Source organism: Kogia breviceps, chromosome 9 (assembly GCF_026419965.1).
Source record: "Kogia breviceps isolate mKogBre1 chromosome 9, mKogBre1 haplotype 1, whole genome shotgun sequence".
NCBI lineage: Eukaryota > Metazoa > Chordata > Mammalia > Artiodactyla > Physeteridae > Kogia > Kogia breviceps.
In genome coordinates this window covers 87553809-87575123 of record NC_081318.1, presented here as the reverse complement: position 1 = coordinate 87575123, position 21315 = coordinate 87553809, and the positions used below count along the sequence as shown (strand labels likewise).

Genomic DNA, 21315 nt, shown 5'->3' with positions numbered 1-21315 from the left:
CTGGGCACTGTAAACATGACTCCGTTGACTCTCATTTTCTTCTCACGCTTGTCCTGAGGACAACACACAAAATGGATAAATGGCTTGCCTAAGAGCACATGGTGGCCAAGCTGGAGTTTAAGCCCAGTTCTGTCCACCTCTAAGCCCATGCTCTCCCCCCATAACCACACTGCTTGTCTAGAGGCCCCTCGTCTCTGTGCCCCTATGACCTGGCCCAGTGAGTGCCCAAGTGCTAAGCAAAATGAAGGGAGCATATAAGTCAAAGACCCTTGTATGATCAGACAGCTGGAGAGAAAGCAGCTCTAAGCCAAGGGAACTACACCCTGGGAGTACAGCCAGAGAGCATGTTAATTTGATCAGTTCTATGGGGAAACAGAAGGAAAACCAACAGTCAGGGCCTCCTCGGCAAGAGCAGCTGTCCCCAAAGGACCTGGTGCCAAGAGAGACATGGAAGGCGCTGGGTAGCCACTCTGATGGGAAAATAGTAAAGGGTGCTGCGTTCACAGCACTAGTGGAAGTGATTTTCCTGCCAACTCACAGTGCGGGGAAGAATGGTATTACAAACAAAACACTGACTGAAATCCAGAATGCTTTATTACAGGTCTTTTCTTACCCAAATTCCTTGCTTCTAGGTTAGAAATCACCCTACAAAGAAATTAGCCAATGTTATTCACACAAGAAGCATTATTTAAAAAACAAAAACAAAACAAAAAAAAACCAACAACAACGAAAGCCACAGCACCATACAAAGATATCCTCCTTTAAAAACCCATAAAACCACCGCAGAAACTGTTCTCAGGCTGCCGAAAACCTCAAAAACTTTAATCAACTTGGCAAAAGCCACATTAGGCAATTATAAAATCTCAAAACTCTTTAGTGCAAATAATGACAAAAATTTAGAACAATTACAGCTCTGTTATTGGAAATAAGGGGAACAGAAAATAGAACAGGGGTTGGAATGGGGCCTATGCTTACAGCACTCCAAGATGACTCATCTACCCAGAAAATATGCTTTCAAAATAAGAGCAAGCTCACCGGCCCACTTACACTTGTTTAAAAAATCAACCTAATGTTTGTACCCCTCTAAAGTGCTCAACTAATAAGAGTTTTCTTTACCCCTTATTCCTTCTAAGTCATCCATCCCCAGGATGCAAATCTAAAAGGTTTAACATATAAATTTTTCCCACTAGAAACTCCAGCTCCAAACTCCAGAATAGGGCTCAGGTGGCTGCATTCATAAGCTGACAGCATCATCTTGCTGAGGATACTCAACAAAAGTAAGCTACTTCCCTGAAAGGTAGCCGAGAAAGTAATTGCAAACTATAACCATCTTACAGCTACAATAATCCCTCATTTTACTTACTTTATTGCATTATCAAGAATATTTCTCACATACACCGTGGACCTTCTTTTTCCTTTTTTCTAGGAGTGAGAACACGTCAAAGGTGTGGAAGGTGAAGGTTTTGTGGGTGACATTTTTCACATTGAGGTCATAATACAATATAGTTAAGAGTTCAGAAAAAAGAGAGGTACATTCCAGGTAATCAGAACACCTAGATTCTTTAACAATTGCTCTAAAAAAGTTTTATTCTGAAACTAGTACATATTTTACATAGTTGCAAGTCAACTACATATTATATACAACAACACTACAACTATATCCAACAATGCTACAGACAGCTCATGTACTCTTTACCCAGTCTCCCTCAGTGTTTACATCTTCTATACATAACTATAGTACAATACGCAAATCAGCAAACTGGCACTGGTACAGTGAGCGTACAGTGCTGCCATTTTATCACATGTGTAGATTCACACACCACAATGTACCACCGTAATCAAGATACAGAACTGCTCCATCACCCCCGAAGATCTCCCTCGTGCTTTCCCTTGATAGGGGTCACATTCACTCTTCCTTTCAACCATCCCTAACCCCTAGCAGCCACTACTTTGGGAACACCTAGGTTTTTTTAAAATCAATTTTTAACTACACAAGTAGCACAAAAACACATCTGAGACCCGGATGTTAATCCCACTTCTACTATGAACATGCCGTGTGTGTCCCTTAACCTCTTTGCACTTGAATTTCCTCTTCAAGAGAAGAGAGGTCAGAGAAGCACCTAGGTCTCCCTACTGGGGATCATCAGCATCAATGAACAGTGCCTGGCAAGTGGGGAGAGTGCTGGAGCACAGGCCAGCCTAATGACCTACGGGCATCACCTAACCTAATCGGCTGGGCTTCTGCTCCTTGCTCTGGTCTCAGGAACCCACACATACCTCTTCTGAGATCAGGCTGTGCCACTCTCTCCTGACCACGCTGCTGTTATAGTGTAAGTGTGGCTTGGAGTACTTAACATATTCCAGGTTGGAGTTCAGTTTTTCCCAGTAGCCCTTAAAGCTATGCACCTGTAGGAGACAAAATCATTGATGAGCTTGAGAAGCAGGTCCTGTGGCCCAAACTACTCGGCAAGGGCCACGCGAGCCTTGCTGCAAAGCTGGGCTCGCTTCACTTCCTGAGCTCTCATGAGGCAGCATTTCTGAGTGGACACTTCCCACAAAGGATGGCTTTCTTGCCCCTACAGGAATTCTAAAATAGACCAGAAGAGGCTTGCCTTCCTCCCTTCCTTTTCAAGTCCCTTTTACACACAGAGAGAGCTGTTCACCTCCCTAAGCCAGTAGGACTCCCCTGGGTAAGGGCTAAGTGGGGAAGCCTACATTGAACACATCAAATAATTTCCTCCCCAGAGACCCATTTTTCTGACTCAGATTGTGTCAACAATGCCATGTTTGGTAAGAGAATGTGCACAAGATTTGGAACACGTGGAAGAATAGGTTTAATTTCCCACTGAGTTCATTTACTTTCAAAGGATCTTTTTCAAAACTCAGGAATCAGAAAGGTGAAATGAACTTCTTTCACAGTCAGGTGCCGAATACTCCAAGACAAAATTAGTTGGCAACTATCCCATCTGGGTTTTTGATGTATTGATATCATTGTACTACCCTGAAGCAAAAAATACCCATTACGTTCACGTTTAAATAAAATGCAAGAGTAAGACATTTTTTAATGTTGAAAGATATCCTGAAAAAAAAATTGTCTCTGCAGATTAATGAAGATAGATTTATGATACACACTTTCTTGCCAAAATATATGCAGTTATAAAAGATTTGACTGGGGTCGAGGGTGCAATGTGTGGACATAAAACAAAGTGAGTTAACGTCTACTGTGCAAACAGACTTGGCTGTATTACAAGGGAAGAAAGAGAACTTAAAAAAGATGTCTCAATCAAGAAAAATGCCCTTTTGTTAAGTAATAGCACATCATCCAAATTCTTACTAAAAGGATAGTCACAACGGGCTCAAAATGGACGTTGAGGGGTTTCCCTGGTGGCGCAGTAGTTGAGAGTCCACCTGCCGATGCAGGGGACACGGGTTCGTGCCCCGGTCCAGGAAGATCCCACATGCCACGGAGCAGCTGTGTACGTGAGCCATGGCCGCTGAGCCTGCGCGTCCAGAGCCTGTGCTCCTCAATGTGAGAGGCCCGAGTACCGCAAAAAAAAAAAAAAAAGGATGTTGAAGTATCAGTAAAGTGAGTTACATAATAAAACTAACTTGCTATTTCAGAAATTCATTGGCTGGGGAGGGAGTCCAGGAAAAAGTCTGGAACTGCCTAAGAGGGAAGTGACCATTGTTTGGGGGCACGTGAGGAGAGGAGATTCAGAGCACTACCTAACTGAGCTCCAGAGTCGGGCGCACGCCATGGCTATCAGTGCGGACACCAGAGACAGTCATGAAACACTAACGCTGCTGTTGCAGCCACCAAGAAGCCTGTGTGTGAGCACAGGTCACTCTCCACACCTCCCCTCCCGGGAGTCTGTACAGCCTTCCACTACCAGGGTCCCGTGATCCAGAGACAACTTCCCCGGGAGAACACACGGCACGCCTCAGGCTGTTGCAATGTCACGTTGGCCTCTGCCACCACAGGCTCGCCCCATGTTCCATACCCCTCCCTCCCCCGGCCTGAGTGAGCCAGAGCCCTCTAATCAGCTCCTCCTTTAACCCCCTCCTGTCTGAGCAAAGAACAGACTCCTTTAGGTGACATACATGCAGAGCTGGGGCCAAATCCAAAGCTGAACCCTGGGAGCTGTGCGAACAAAGAAGGGAAAGGGAAATTTCTCCCAGCAGCCTCAGGAGCAGCGGATTAAATCTCCACAATCAACTTGATGTACTCTGCAGTTGTGGAATACCTGAATAGACAACGAATCATCCCAAAATTGAGGCGGTGGACCTAGGGAGCAACTGTAGACTTGGGGTTTGCTTTCTGTATCTAATTTGTTTCTGGTTTTATGTTTACCTTAGTTTAGTATTTAGAGTTTATTATCATTGGTAGATTTGTTTATTGATTTGATTGCTCTCTTCCATCTTTCTTTTAATATATATATATGTTTTTCCTTTTTCTCTTTTTGTGAGTGTGTATGTGTATGCTTCTTTGTGTGATTTTGTGTGTACAGCTTTGCTTTTACCATTTGTCCTAGGGTTCTGTCTGTCCGGTTTTTTTTTTTTCATCTTTATTATAGTTTTTAGCACCTGTTATCATTAGTGCAGTTGTTTTTTGGTTTGGTTGCTCTTTTCTTTCTTTCTCTTTCTTTAAATTACTTTTTAATTTTTTATTTTAATAACTTTATTTTATTATTATTTTTCTTCTTTCTTCTCCCTTTTCTTCTGAGCCATGTGGCTGACAGGGTATAGGTGCTCTAGCCAGGTGTCAAGCCTGTGCCTCTGAGGTGGGAGAGCCAAGTTCAGGACACTGGCCCACCAAAGACCTCCTGACTCTACATAACATAAGACAGCAAAAGCTCTCCCAGAGATCTCCATCTCAATGCTAAGACCCAGCTCCACTCAACGACCAGCAAGCTACAGTGCTGGACACCCTATGCCAAACAACTAGCAAGACAGGAACACAACCCCACCCATTAGCAGAGAGGCTGCCTAAAATCATAAGGTCACAGACACCCCAAAACACACCACTGGACACAGTCCTGCCCACCAGAAAGACAAGATTCAGCCTCATCCACCAGAACACAGGCACCAGTCCCCTCCACCAGGAAGCCTACACAACCCACTGAACCAACCTTAGCCACTGGGGGTAGACACCAAAAACAGTGGGAACAATTAACCTGCAGCCTGTGAAAAGGAGACCCCAAACACAGTAAGTTAAGCAAAATGAGGAGACAGAGAAACACACAACACGTGAAGGAACAAGGCAAAAACCCATGAGATCAAACAAATGAAGAGGATATAGGCAGTCTACCTAAAAAAGAATTCAGAATAATGATAGTAAAGATGATCCAAAATCTTGGAAACAGAATGGAGAAAATACAAGAAACGTTTAACAAATACCTGGAAGAACTACATAGCAACAAGCAATGATGAACAACACAATAAATGAAATTAAAAATACTCTAGAAGGAATCAATAGCAGAATAACTGAGGCAGAAGAACAGATAAGTGCCCTGCAAGACAAAATAGTGGAAATAACTACTGTGGCACAGAATAAAGAATAAAGAATGAAAAGAATTGAGGACAGTCTCAGAGACCTCTGGGACAACATTAAATGCACCAACATTCGAATTATAGGGGTCCCAGAAGAAGAGAAAAAGGAAGGGACTGAGAAAATATTTGAAGAGATTATAGTTGAAAACTTCCCTAATATGGGAAAGGAAATAGTTAATTAAGTCCAGGAAGTGCAGAGAGTCCCATACAGGATAAATCCAAGGAGAAACACACCAAGACACATATTAATCAAACTATCAAAAATTAAATACAAAGAAAAAATTATTAAAAGCAACAAGGGAAAAAAACAACAAATAAAATACAAGGGAATCCCCATAAGGTTAACAGCTGATCTATCAGCAGAAACTCTGCAAGCCAGAAAGGAGTGGCAGGAAATATTTAAAGTGATGAAAGGGAAAAACCTACAACCAAGATTACTTTACCCAGCAAGGATCTCATTCAGATTCAATGGAGAAATTGAAACCTTTACAGACAAGCAAAAGCTAAGAGAATTCAGCACAACCAAACCAGCGTTACAACAATGCTAAAGGAACCTCTCTAGGCAGGAAACACAAGAGAAGGAAAAGACCTACAATAACAAACCCAAAACAATTTAAAAAATGGTAATAGGAACATACATATTGATGACTACCTTAAATGTAAATGGATTAAATGCTCCACACAAAACACATAGACTGGCTGAATGGTTACAAAAACAAGACCCATATATATGCTGTCTACAAGAGACCCACTTCAGACCTAGGGACCCATACAGACTGAAAGTGAGGGGATGGAAAAAGATATTCCATGCAAATGGAAATCAAAAGAAAGCTGGAGTAACAATTCTCATATCAGACAAAATAGACATTAAAATAAAGACTATTACAAGAGACAAAGAAGGACATTACATAATGATCAAGGGATAAATCTAAGAAGAAGATAAAACAACTGTAAATATTTATGCACCTAACATAGGAGCACCTCAATATATAAGGCAAATGCTAACAGCCATAAAAGGGGAAATCGACAGTAACACAATCACAGTAGGGGACTTTAACAACCCACTCTTACCAATGGACAGATCATCCAAAATGAAAATAAATAAGGAAACAGAAGCTTTAAATGATACATTAAACAAGATGGACTTAACTGATATTTATAGGACATCCCATCCAAAAACAACAGAATACACTTTCTTCTCACGTGCTCACGGAACATTCTCCAGGACAGATCATATCGGGTCACAAATCAAGCCTTGGTAAATTTAAGAAAATTGAATTTGTATCAAGTATCTTTTCCGAGCACAACGCTATGAAACTAGATATCAAATACAAGAAAAAACCTGTAAAAAACACAAACACATGGAGGCTAAACAATACACTACTAAATAACCAAAGATCACTGAAGAAATCAAAGAAGAAATTTAAAAATATCTAGAAACCAATGACAATGAAAACACGACAACCCAAAGCCTATGGGATGTAGCCAAAGCAGTTATAAGAGGGAAGTTTACAGCAATACAATTCTACCTCAAGAAACAAGAAACATTTCAAATAAACAAGCTAATCTTACACCTAAAGCAATTAGAGAAAGAAGAACAAAAATACCCCAAAGTTAGCAGAAGGAAAGAAATCATAAAGATCAGATCAGAAATCAATGAAAAACAAATCAAGGAAACAAAAGCAAAGATCAATAAAACTAAAAGCTGATTCTTTGAGAAGATAAACAAAATTGATAAACCATTAGCCAGACTCATCAAGAAAAAAAGGGAAAAGACTCAAATCAACAGAAATAGAAATGAAAAAGGAGAAGTAACAACTGACACTGCAGAAATACAAAGGATCATGAGAGATTACTACAAGCAACTATATGCCAATAAAATGGACAACCTTGAAGAAATGGACAAATTCTTAGAAAAGCACAACCTTCCGAGACTGAACTAGGAATAAATAGAAAATATACACAGACCAATCAGAAGCACTGAAATTGCGACTGTGATTAAAAATCTTCCAACAAACAAAAGCCCAGACAGCTTCACAGGTGAATTCCATCAAACATTTGAGAAGAGCTAACACTTATCCTTCTCAAACTTTTCCAAAATACAGCAGAGGGAGGAACACTCCCAAACTCATTCTACGAGGCCACCATCACCCTGATACTAAAACCAGACAAAGACGTCACAAAGAAAGAAAACTACAGGGCAATATCACTGATGAACACAGATGCAAAAATCCTCAACAAAATACTACCAAACAGAATCCAGCAGCACATTAAAAGGATCATACACCATAATCAAGTGGGGTTTATCCCAGGAATGCAAGGATTCTTCAGTATACGCAAATCAATCAATGTGATACACCATATTAACAAATTGAAGGAGATAAACCATATGATCACCTCAATAGATGCAGAAAAAGCTTCTGGCAAAATTCAACACCAATTTAAGATAAAAAGAAAGTTGGCATACAGGAAACTTACCTCAACATAATAAAGGCTATATATGACAAACCCACAGCCAACATCATTCTCAATGGTGAAAAACTGAAACCATTTCCTCTAAGATCAGGAACAAGACAAGGTTGTCCACTCTCACCACTCTTATTCAACACAGTTTTGGAAGTCTTAGCCATAGCAATCAGAGAAGAAAAAGAAAAAAAAGGAATCCAAATTGGAAAAGAAGAAGTAAAGTTGTCACTGTTTGCAGATGACATGATACTATACATAGAGAATCCTAAAGATGCTACCAAAAAACTACTAGACTTAATCTATGAATTTGGTAAAGTAGCAGGATACAAAATTAATGCACAGAAATCTCTACCATTCCTATACACTAATGATGAAAAATCTGAAAGATAAATTAAGGAAACACTCCCATTTACCATTGCAACAAAAAGAATAAAATACCTAGGAATAAACCTACCTAAGAAGACAAAAGACCTATATTCAGAAAACTATAAGACACTGATGAAAGAAATTAAAGCTGATAACAAACAGATGGAGAGATATACCATGTTCTTGGATTGGAAAAATCAACATTGTGAAAATAACTATACTACTTAAAGCAATCTACAGATTCAGTACAATCCGTATCAAACTAACACTGGCATTTTTCACAGAACTAGAGCAAAAAATTTCACAATTTGTATGGAAACATAAAAGACCCCGAATAGCCAAAGCAATCTTGAGAAAGAAAAACGGAGCTGGAGGAATCAGACTCCCTGACTTCAGACTATACTACAAAGTTACAATAATCAAGACAGTATGGTACTGGCACAAAAACAGAAATTTAGGTCGATGGAACAGGATAGAAAGCCCAGAGATAAACCCATGCACATATGGTCACCTTATATTTGATAAAGGAGGCAAGAATATACAATGGAGAAAAGACAGCCTTTTCAATTAAGTGGTGGTGGGCTTCCCTGGTGGCGCAGTGGTTGAGAGTCCACCTGCCGATGCAGGGGACATGGGTTCGTGTCCCGCTCTGGGAAGATCCCATGTGCCGCCAAGCGGCTGGGCCCGTGAGCCATGGCTGCTGAGCCTGCGTGTCTGGAGCCTGTGCTCCGCAACGGGAGAGGCCACAACAGTGAGAGGCCCGCATACCGCAAAAAAAGCAAAAAAACAAAACAAACACACTCAATTAAGTGGTGCTGGGAAAACTGGACAGGTACATGTAAAAGAATGAAATTAGAACACTCCCTAATGCCATACACAAAAATAAACTCAAAATGGATTAAAGACCTAAATGTAAGGTTAGACATTATAAAACTCTTAGAGGTAAACACAGGCAGAACACTACATGACATAAATCACAGCAAGATCCTTTTTGACCCACCTCCTAGAGAAATGGAAATAAAACCAAAAATAAATAAATGGGACCTAATGAAACTTAAAAGCTTTTGCACAGCAAAGGAAACCATACACAAGATGAAAAGACAACCCTCAGAATGGGAGAAAATATTTGCAAATGAAGCAACTGACAAAGGATTAATCTCCAAAATTTACAAGCAGCTCATGAAGCTCAATACCAATAAAACAAACAACCCAATCCAAATATGGGCAGAAGACCTAAATAGACACTTCTCCAAAGAAGATATACAGATTGCCAACAAACACATGAGAGAATGCTCAACATCACTAATCATTAGAGAAATGCAAATCAAAACTACAATGAGCTATCACCTGACACCAGTCAGAATGGCCATCATCAAAATATCTACAAACAATAAATGCTGGAGAGGGTGTGGAGAAAAGGGAACCCTTTTGCACTGTTGGTGGGAATGTAAATTCATACAGCCACTATGGAAAACATTATGGAGGTTCCTTAAAAAACTAAAAATAGAATTGCCATCTGACCCAGCAATCCCACTACTGGGCATATACCCTGAGAAAACCATAATTCAAAAAGAGTCATGTACCACAATGTTCATTGCTGCTCTATTTACAATAGCCAGGACATGGAAGCAACCTAAGTGTCCATCGACAGATGAATGGATAAAGAAGATGTGGCACATACATACAATGGAATATTACTCAGCCATAAAAAGAAACGAAACTGAGTTATTTGTAGTGAGGTGGATGGACCTAGAGTCTGTCATACAGACTGAAGTAAGTCAGAAAGAGTAAAACAAATACCATATGCTAACACATATATATGGAATCTAAAAAAAGGGGGGTGTCTTGAAGGACATACGGGCAGGACAGGAATAAAGAAGCAGATGTAGAGAATGGACTTGAGGACAGGGTTGGGGGGGGAAGGGTAAGCTGGGACAAAGTGAGAGAGTGGCATGGACATACATACTCTACCAAATGTAAAACAGATAGCTAGTGGGAAGCAGCTGCATAGCACAGGGAGATCAGCTCGGTGCTTTGTGACCACCTAGAGGGGTGGGATAGGGAGGGTGGGAGAGAGACGCAAGAGGGAAGAGATACGGGAACATATGTATATGTATAGCTGATTCACTTTGTATAAAGCAGAAACTAACACACCATTGTAAAGCAATTATACTCCAATAAAGATGTTAGGGGAAAAAAGAAAGAAATTAGTTGGCTGAAAAGCACGTTCAGCCAACATCCATTTTCAGAGACAGGAAAAGCTATTTCCAAGAAATTGTCATTCCTAGAGGAAATCAGAACCGTGGCATCAGGTCCCACTCTCCACTTGACCTATCGCATTCATCTTTTCTTTCCCTTTCCATATATTTATAATGAATATACCTTTATCCACCCTTTGGTCTTCCTTATATTGAAAAAACAATAATGAAAGCAAATCCTGCCGACATGTGGCAGAATTCAGTCCCTGACAGGAAATCACTACAGCTTTCTTGCTATTCTACATCTGAGTTCACGCAACTGCTGCCAAAAGCCAGCAAACTAATTGGTGTTGTGGTGACATCTAGTGGTCATTTCCACTATTAGCTCTGCCTGCTTGGCCACTGGAATCCCAGTGCATCGTCCAGCACAGAGCAAGGGGAGGAACGCTGGTGTCCTTCTACCTTTGCAAGGCCCTCTTCCCCTCAGGCCAGTCATCCTCCTGTCAGAAGACCCCACTCTCATACTCATGCTGTGGCCCCCAAGAAAAGTCCTCTCCCAAACTTTCTTCCTCTCACTCCCCCATTAGGAAATCCCTTTCCTCAGACCCTTGTCTGAGTTGAGAATAAGCAGACAAAACAAGTCCAAGGGCATGCTTCAGAGGGGCTTCCGAGCCCATTGATTATATGTAAAACGGAGTACGTGACTGTATGAGCACTTTTCTGGGGAGAAGGTCTACAGTTTATATCAGACTTTCAAAGGAATCCATGGCCTAAAATAGTTCAAAACTACAGAGTTAGAAGGAAAACTTATCTAAGTTTTAAAACAAAAACAACTTACATTTAAATAAGGAACACTATTAGCCAAAAGCCCCAGAAATATTGTCATATAAATGTGTAGGTCTTTCAAGGAGGTCACTGGGCTGGATGTTATGATACAGATATTGAGAGAGTACAGAGAAAACAGTGGCATATGTCATTACTTGGTATCTAGTACATAAGTGATGCAATTTCTTAAGTTATGAAAATTCACAGACATTATTATAAATTGGGAGGTCTGTTTGGAAGTATGAGAAATAGCTAAGACCCAGAGGATGAAAACGGATATGTAAATGAAGGGTGAAGAGAGGATATTCTGGGTGGGGCTCTGAGGAAATGAGCAAAGACTGAGAGAGTGAAATGTGGATTCTGGGTTTAGATCAGAGACAGAGCTTTAGAGAAAGCAAACAACCCACAGCCCTTCACTCTCTGTGGTGAAGATATCTGCCTCTAGGGTGTAACTACCAACCTCAGCAATCACCTGGGTCCCGTCCCCTAGAATCCTAACTGGTGTGGGGTGTGACCTGAGCCTCATGAGTTTTCGACGGTCCCCACCCAGGCAAGCCGACCATTCAGCCTGGGCTGAGAACACGCTTGAGCATATACAGGTAATCCCGGTCTCCCCCCGCAACCTCAAAGGTCCTCATCTACATCTCTGGTTTAAAGGCTGATGAAGAACCAGCTGTCTGAAGACTTGCAATTCTGTTGCAACAGAATAGGACACAGGGTCAGAGAGAAGGTTAGGACCAATCTTCAAAGGATCTCAAATGCCAAAGTAACACCAGCATGCTCATTAACCCAGAGAGTAAAAGAGGCTTCAAGGTAAAAGGTTAGCTGTTATAGCATGGTACTGGGGGAAGAGGGCGCGGGAGCTACACAATCACACCCTAGCAGCCAACCTGAGGGCACAGAAAGCCACTCCTTTCCCTCAACCAGCACTTACAGAACTAGTTGAATACTAAGCACCACATTCATCAGGGACAACAGCAAAGTGAAAGCCACAGCGGTCTGAAGCACATCGCCAGCTGCTTGAAAAGAGCTTATAAAGCTTTCAAATACACAAAAATGCTTTCTAAGAAAAATACCCGTGAATTTAGCTACTTCTGGGAGACTCTGGTGTTAGAAGCCATCAGATCCTCAAGTAATGACCCAGAAGCACTTCCCTGCACAGGGGGAGTTTTAAATTTTGATTTTAAAGGAAGGAACATTATTCCAAGTCTCTTCTTGAGAAATAATCTTATTTTGTCTCTTAGGATGACATGAAATAATTACCAAATGTAGCCCATCACAACTATTAATTGAACAAAAAGACCAAAGGGTTACATTAAGGGACTGTTTCCCATTTATGTGGGAAATAATTCTGATTTTTTTTTTCTTTAAAAAGGAAGGAAAAAAGCCCTGTGGTACTTACTGGCTCAGCTGCAAATTACTGCCAGGAAAAAAAACATCTGCCTTTCATTTCTTAAAGGCCCTCTGGCTTTGATCCTACATCTGCTGATGAAGCAGCATCTTCTTTTACAGAAGAGGAAGCCAACTCAGAGAGAACCTTTACCCTTCATATCAAGGCTCAACTAGTAGAGGTAAGCATCAAGCCAACTTGGCTCTTCAGTGGATACCATCTCAGTATCAGCTTTTACTTGCAGCCCAGAGAAACACAGTGGCCTACTACCTCCAGCACAGACAGAATAAAACAGAAATGTTTTTGTGTCCATAAAGCTAGTAAGGTACCATACTAAGCCAAGATGCTGTAAGCAGGCCATCCATACAGAGGACCAGCGACTGGAACTCCTGAGGCTTCCTGCCAAGGGGATTGCATGTTGTAAGTCCAAGTTCTCCTATTTATAAATGGACTTTCTCCTTCTTCCCAACATTTATTAAAAATATCTCTCTTCTTTGCACAGCTGGGTAGTACTCTTAGCCATTTTTAACGGGATGTAATTTTTCATGTAACTCCCTAAATATGGCTCTAAACTATTCCATCTCGCAATCAGCATATAACCTGAGAAAGCCAATGCTAAGATAGTTCCCTCCCCTCAACCTTAAGAATTAAACATTATGTCTTCAACTAAACTATGAATAAAAGCAGCACAGCCTAGTGGCTGTAGGAGAGAGATAAAAACAAGAATTCTTGATCCTGGGTCTGTTCCTCAATTTCATCATCTGAGAAGTAAACTGAAGGTACCCCCCCCATCTCTACAGATATGACAGGAATGAATTTACCAGCCTGGTGCTCTGTCTCTAATAAGTTGTGTTTCTTCATAAAATCATAAAATTATGTTTTTACAATATTAATTGAACGTGCCGTAACTCTCTGTCCCCAAAAATATGTTGTATAGGAATAACTCTTGTTTTTTCTCTACAACAGTCTATTCACAGCATATTTCACTTCTGGGCACCAAACGTGTGAGGTTTTTTTCTCCACATCCATCAATTCTCCAATGCCAGCAGGGTGTCCTACGATTACCTGGAGATAGTGTCAGATCCCACAGGTTGAGGGCTCAGTCCTACAAGACTGCCCCCCATTTCAGATGCTAATCACAGGTCCATGTTGTCACCTGTGATTCTGACTGACTGCCTATCAATCCGAGGTTCCCAGCACCCCCTTCATGGGTTCTAGAATTTGTTACAGTGGCTCATGGAACTCAGGAATACAGTTTACCTACTATATACCAGTTGATTATAAAAGTATACAACTCAGTAAGAGCCAGATTGAAGAGAGGTGCGTGGGGCAGGCCGTGTGGGAATGGGCTCTGAGGTTCCGTGCCCTCTCCAGGTGCAGAACCCCCAGCCCTGCACCTCCATATATTCATCCAACCCAGAAGATCTTCAGTTAGGGTTCTTTATGGAGGCTCCATTACATAGGCATGATGGATTAAGTCACTGGATGTTGGTGACTGAACTCCATCTCCAGCCACTCTAGCCTTGGAAGGTAGTGGTGGTAGAGGGCTCAAAGTGCCAACCTGCTAATCACATGGTTAGTTTTCCTGGCAACAAGCTCCATCCTTAGGTGCTTTCCAAAGGTCAGCTCATTAACAAACTCAGGTGTGGCTGGAAGGGGCTTGTTAGGAATAATAAAAGACATTATTTTCACCTTTGTACTCTGGAGCTACTTCAGGAACTGGAACAAACAGTAAACATTATAACAAAAGATGCCCTTGTAGCTTTTATCACTTAGGAAATTACAAGGATTTTAGGAGCTCTGTGCAGGGAACCATGGAAGAAGACCAAATATATATTTCTGGTTATATCACAAGATCACATATATACAAACTAAACTTTGGAAGGTCAATATTTCCCACATAACCAATTGACATTTCTGGTAATGCTACATTGTTGTCAAGGCAACCATTCTCATTTTTTAAAACTGTAAGCTTCTACACTGCGATTGTTGATACTTTGGATCTGTAAGAAATGTTTTCTTTAAGTGATGGTGGCTGTCTGTACTGGGAGGGTCAAGGAAAAAAGTGTCTTTTGTGTTTCATTAGATGCTTAATTATAGTCATGCTCTGCCCAAAACAGTATTTTTTAAACACTTTTTAAGTGTTTCAGAGAAGCAGCATAATTAAGTGAACCAGTCTCTGAATGGAGAAGAGCACAGGCGTCAACCACTCTTTCCCCAATTGCTCAGGGGCGTCTAGACCCCTGATGGACACTGCAGCAATGCCCTCACTTGGAGTGGCCATAACTGGGATGGAGTTTGAAATCTTTCTCCTTCCCAGTCTCTAGGTCAGAGAGTTAATAGTTGCTACACAAATGATTAAATTAAAGGCTTCCTTACTTTATAAAAGGAAACTAAAGATGTCTGGCTTAACAATACTTTAATAAAAATACTCCATTTCTCCATTCTTGATATTCAAGTAAGCTATTGTTTCTACTTTTTTTTTTTAATACTTGACTTCCCGTGGAAGAGACAAATTCATTCTTAAGGCCATTCTTGATGACATTTCTTTTTAAGGTGAGGACCTTGTTGGGGTTTTTTTTGCGGTACGCGGGCTTCTCACTGTTGTGGCCTCTCCCGTTGCAGAGCACAGGCTCCGGACGCGCAGGCTCAGCGGCCACAGCTCACAGGCCCAGCCGCTCCGCGGCATGTGGGATCCTCCCGGACCGGGGCACGAACCCGCATCCCCTGCATCGGCAGGCGGACTCTCAACCACTGCGCCACCAGGGAAGCCCGAGGACCTTGTTTTAACATACATTTCGTTTCATTTTTTAAAAATTCTTTTGGAAACCATTCTATAAAAGAAGGCTTTTGTTTTTCAGGTGATAAACTGGTATAAACCAATTAAATTCCGTGTTCATATGTTAAACATTTGTAAAGTGCTTCACTTCACACTAAACTTATTTGCAGAGAGAGCAAAAGGAAAGTGCTCATCCAGTTTCATTTTGCTGTCCCCTCTCCAGACTCCTTATCAGGGCAGTCATCTTCTAAGCAGGATGGAAGTAAGTATGCTCAGAGTAGTCTGGGGTCCCTTGGGCCTCGAGGAAAGTCCGGCAGCAAGCATGCCTTCGAAAGGTAACTTGTGTTTCAGGTCAAGGGTGCTCAAAGCCAACTCCTATGGGGAAGCTGCAAGAACAGTCACATATGGGCTGGGGAGGGAGGAAAAGTAGGTGGGATGTGCCACTGCAACCAGATCCACTGCAAAATAATTAGGCTGGGAATTGCCGTAGAACTAGGTCAAAGGCAGCTGCTTATTCTGAGAGGTATTATGCAAGCAGAGATGGGGAAACAAATGAGAGCTATCAGGACCAGGGGCCCTGTGAACTGGAAGGTACGATTAGTGATGGCAGTGGGGGACAGGGGTGAAGCTGGCCACCAAACCCAGTGACATCTTCTCCTGAGCCCAAGGCAAATCCAGGCAGCATTCCTCTGCCTTCCCTGATGGACTGTGTCTGCGTGGAGAGGACAGTGAAGAGATCTACAGCCCAAACTTGTCCTACATAACACTTCTTACTAACACATGAATGTATGTGGAGTCTCGGAAGAGCTTCCAAGCATATTTGGGAACGGTTAATGGGAAACAACTCTCTGCAGAGCCAAATGCTAAAGATAATTAGGGGAGAAGAGAAAAAAGTGAGGAGAAGGCAAAGTGAATATCAAGAAGGAAGAAAAATGAACTACATAAAAACATAATTTTACACACACACACACACACACACACACACACACACACAAATAGAAAAGAAAAAAATCAGAGAGTGCAAAAATAAGCTATTTTGTTCCCAAGCAAAGGCAAATTGTATTCTTAGAATAAGGCAATTGGTAAAAAGTTTGAGAACCTTCCCATCACTCTTTTATACTTACTTAATTTTTTAAATGAAAATACACAATAATGTAAGGTTATAGTAAAACTGATAAACTCATAAATCCCTTGTAACAGTGTAAATTATCACAACATTTTTTGAATATCAATTTGGCAATAAGAATAAATGCTATAAAACTGTCATAGCCTTTCACCCAATAATACTACTGGGCATTTAACCTTAAGGGAATAAATCACATACACACAAAAAAACTACATAAAAGTATTCACTGCCACAGTATTTTAAATAGCAAAAAAAAAATTTTTTTTAATGGGGGCTAGAGACAAACTAAATGTCTCAAAACAGAAGAATGATCAAGTAAACTAAGAGACAGCAACACAGTGGAAACCTATGGAGTCATTAGAAATCATAATTATGAAAATTATGAAGTTTATGTACCAACATGAAAATGTGTATGATATATTATAATTCATAATCTTTATTAAATATCACTAGATGGCAATTACTACTAGGTAAAACATGCAAACCTATGACAAAGACCAAGAGGAAATGGGGCAAATAGACAATATGTTAGGAACTGTAGAATTGTGGGTGACATTGCTTTCTTTTTAAAATTTCCTTCACTGGTTTATTGTGTGTCCATTAAACACAGTATGGATTTGCTGGACTAGTGGTAAAAGCAGAAACAATAAAATGAAAGGATGGAGGCTCTTAATAAGAATCTTTTCAGCTATTAATCAAATGTTTCTTTTCCCTCGTCTTCCTGCTTTTATAGACCTTCACAGTTGTCTCACTCTGCTTGCTGCCCAGATACATCTCTTGTCCATCTCCCCTTAAAGGACCATTCTTAGGACCAAAACCCAGAACCACTAAACCTGCCCCAGTCAGCCCTGTTTCACCCCCAGGGCATCACCGTGACCTCAAACGCCCAAGTCTTTCCCTCAGCTGCTTGAGCCTGGCTTGCCCTTCGTGGATCCAAGAGAATCAAATGTAAATAGTAAAAGGCAGCAGCATACTAGGCTGCCTACTGCCAAAAGCTGAGATTTCCCAGCACACACCAAGCTATAATTAACAGGAGGCAATGCCAAAAACAACACAGGAGCTTCAAGGAAACTATGTTAAAATACTCCTCGGTTTTAACTACATACACATTCGTCTCTGCTCACCCACCCCACCCTCCCTATTGTACCAGAAACTCCTCTGAAACCACCAGACTGTAGAGAGACACTAACACTGCTGCTTAGTGGGCAGGAAGAAGGTGTGTGCTGAGACCACAGGGATAGCCCGAGCAGGTCACTCTTGAGAGACAGAAACAGTGTTCTCAGAACGAGAAGGAAATTAGTTAATCCCAGTCCAGGTTACTTAATGGTTTTAAGATTGTGTGTGTGTGCGTGTGTGTGTGTGCGTGCGTGCGTGGTCGGGGGGGGGGGGGCGGGGGGGGGGCGGTGACAATGCAAGTGAAGTAAAAAAAACAGCTCCTAGGTCTGCTCAAGAAAATTTACAAGAACTCCTCCAGCATGGATTGGTTTGAGGCACAGTGGAAAGTATGACTTCTATACACTTCACATGGAGCCCTGTAGTTCTCTGTCTTCAGAAAACCTCCCTCTTCAAAGAGCATTCCTAAGAATTGCCCTGATATCATCCTTGGTGACTACCATTTAGGAAGGACTGCCTAGACAACTAGCCTTACCCCTTGCACCATCCTCCCCTGACAGTTTACAATCCCTTCTGGAACCAGCGTGACACTCGGGGCAGGAGACTGTGAGGCCAGCAAGGAAGCCACACAGGTCTGGGCTTTTTGTCTCTCACTGTAAGCGCTTACCTTCATAAGAGGCAACGGAATCTCTTCTGTCACAAGGGTTATTCCAGGAATTTCCTGTGGTGGGGGAAAAACATACACACAACTGCTAAACGTATCAACTACCCCCAGCCCAAGCCTTCAGGAAGTGTCTTCCGTGCAGACAGAAGCTGAGGGCAGCTCCCAGTTTGCTAACCTCTACTTTAAATAAAACTTGGGGTTTATAAATACCAGTGAACACAGCCTATCTCTTGCCTCGGGAAGGGAAATATTCTGTAAAGTTATGATTATAATAGTTGACAGTGTCACTAAAGGAAAGGATAAACTATTATGAAGAAATACACAGTAAATAAGGTATTATTTACACATTTCCATTTAAGAACAAGGGAGGCAAATCACATTTGCACCATCAAGTGTAACAATAAGGTGGACACTTTCCTTTTTTTTTTTTACTCCTTCCTCCCTCTTCTCTTTCACTTAAATGTATTATAGTTGGTCCCTGCCTCACGAATGGGATTCTTTTTTGACCGCAGTGCAAAACTGTTCTGCACCTCATCCTCTACCATGATTTCGGAAATAAGAGATCCCCATAAAGTGTTTACATAGCAAGATCACCATGGCAAATGTGCAAGATGCAATTCATATCAGGAAGTCCAAATTATAACATTCTGCTAACTAGTGAGCATTAAAACAGAAATTTAAATAAAAAGATAAACTGACAAAATTGCCACTTATTTATTTTAAAAAGTGTGTTTCCATGTTAATTATGTATATTAACCTGTCAACTAGTCAATTCCTCTTTCATTTCCTAAAAAATAAGTAGATGATATATGAAAAAATAGAAATAAAACCTGGTATTTGTTTAGAACTTAAATGTCCTGGGTTTTATTGACATACAATATTTCTGAGAAAAAGGGCATCACAGGGATGGAGAAATAAACTTCCAGAACATTCAAGCAACTGAGTCCTCCACTGGACAGGAGAAAGCCTGTAATAAAAATCTATGTATGCTTCACTTATCACTACTCAGCAACAGAAATTTCACTACAGCTCTAGGTTATAAATAGCATCTTCAAATAAGTATAACAAGGCTCACTGTCTGCAAAGCATAATTCAGGATTATCTATGTGTAAGACACAATATTTTCTAGTATCTTAAAAAACCCAATTCAGTTATTTACAGAAGTAATCTGTCTCCATACAGAAGTATGAAATTTATTGATTAAGGGTATAGCATTAAGAGCATATGCAGATTAGAGAAGAGAAAATGATTTACATGATTGCTAAAGAAAATCATAGGCTCATCGAATTTCAGAATTAGGAGAGACCTTTAAGGTAATCTACTCCAACCGCAAGAAGTCTAAAGCAACATGATAAACCCCAAAATAAGCTCTGTACGCAGTGGTTAAAACTTCGGGTTTTTTCATATTGTACTTCTTGTAGGACTTCCTGATGTCACTCCGTATGTCCACACATTTCCTCTGCCCCACAAAGGAGGAGAAATGCAAATGTGAAGAACTACCTGTCAGGATGACACTCACACAACATCCAACTAACATGTGCTCCGTGTTTAAACACAACCCTGGGACCAGAGGTCCAGACCCGTCCTCCCAGACACTGAACACAGGACAGCGACAGCCAGCATTGGGCGGTTAGGGGAGGAAGATGAAATGTGCATTTCCTGCTTCTGGGGGAGGGGGTAGGGATTAACCTGCGAACTTCCTGCCACATTACCACAGAGTCTGCATGTATATTCACAAGGGTTCTTCAAACAGTGAGGGACTGGAGAAGAAACAAGCTCTGATCTTTCCTTAGAATTTTACAGAGAGGCATGAAAGTTTATGAACTCTAACAGTGAGAGACAAGAAGAAAGGGCCTTTGGGAAAACACTACCATTGCGTATACCAAAAATTTAGAAATTCTTCCAACATGGGACTTCCCTGGCAGTCTAGCGGTTAGGACTCTGCGCTTCCACTGCAGGGGGGCACGGGTGAGATCCCTGGTCGGGCAACTAGGATCCTGTGTGCCGCGTGGCACAGCCACAGAAAACAAAAAAAAAGGAAAAAAATTAAACACATCTGATATGCCTTTTTAAAGGACTATATTTAGATAGTCTAAAAACAAAATGGGAAGTGTTACCATTTATCCTAGTACTTATTTTCCTGTGTCTGTTCTACCTGAATTAAATTTATTTTTCTAAATGCTTTTTTGATACAAACCTCTGCCTCAAGACTAAGCACACAGTAGTTCTAACATCTAAATATGAAAGGAAGAGAGGCAGAACTTTTTTCAGGGGGAGGCTGTACATGGTTTTCACTTCTGACCCAACAAAGCTCAGTTTACTGAACCACATTCAAGAGAAAATGAATAATGTTTTCTCCTGAAACATTTCTTCCCAACTAAAAGGAAGGGAGTCTGGACCAACAAGAAGAAAAGGTTGAATGGCATGGATTTGCTTAAGATTACTGACTTTTACTGATCTTGACATTCTAAAGTTATCACAGATTTTCTTTCTAAGGCTGGGAAAAAAGCTCATGAAGGTGCTAATCTACTAAGTAAATAGAACAGCTCAGAATAACAGCGGTGGTCCAGCCGTTGCTCATTTATAAAACCCTAAGAAATATTTTCATCTACTCCAGCTGCTTGAAAAAAATTAAAACCTAAAACCATTTGAAGATGATAGAGGCTGCATTCGGCTTGGCAGTAGGAAGAATAACACGTATGCTGTGCATTCTCCTTCAGTTCTACTGTTTTATGTAAATAAAACGGGCCAACAGCAAGGACTCACTATTATTTTTCTGCCAGAAAACTCCAATTCAGATCCTTATGAATCAAAACAGAAATGAAATCACAGCCTTGG

General features: G+C 41.0%; 1 protein-coding gene across 7 annotated transcripts in view; it reads right to left on the bottom strand.

Moving 5' to 3' along the window:
• The window catches only part of GSAP (gamma-secretase activating protein), an 86983-nt gene that overhangs the window by 17678 nt on the left and 47990 nt on the right, over positions 1–21315 (bottom strand). For 4 of the 7 annotated variants that reach the window (XR_010842276.1, XM_067042785.1, XM_067042780.1 and 1 more), the window contains 4 exons: positions 18481–18534; positions 2278–2406; positions 1364–1422; positions 614–645 (listed from right to left, as the gene is read on the bottom strand). Coding sequence is in view for 6 of the 7 variants with exons in the window: in XM_067042785.1 (XP_066898886.1) it covers positions 614–645; positions 1364–1422; positions 2278–2406; positions 18481–18534 (274 nt within the window). In the remaining variant the exon portion in view is untranslated. The remainder of the gene's footprint in view (positions 1–613; positions 646–1363; positions 1423–2277; positions 2407–18480; positions 18535–21315) is intronic. The other 3 variants (XM_067042781.1, XM_067042784.1, XM_067042783.1) reach the window with 2 other exon arrangements.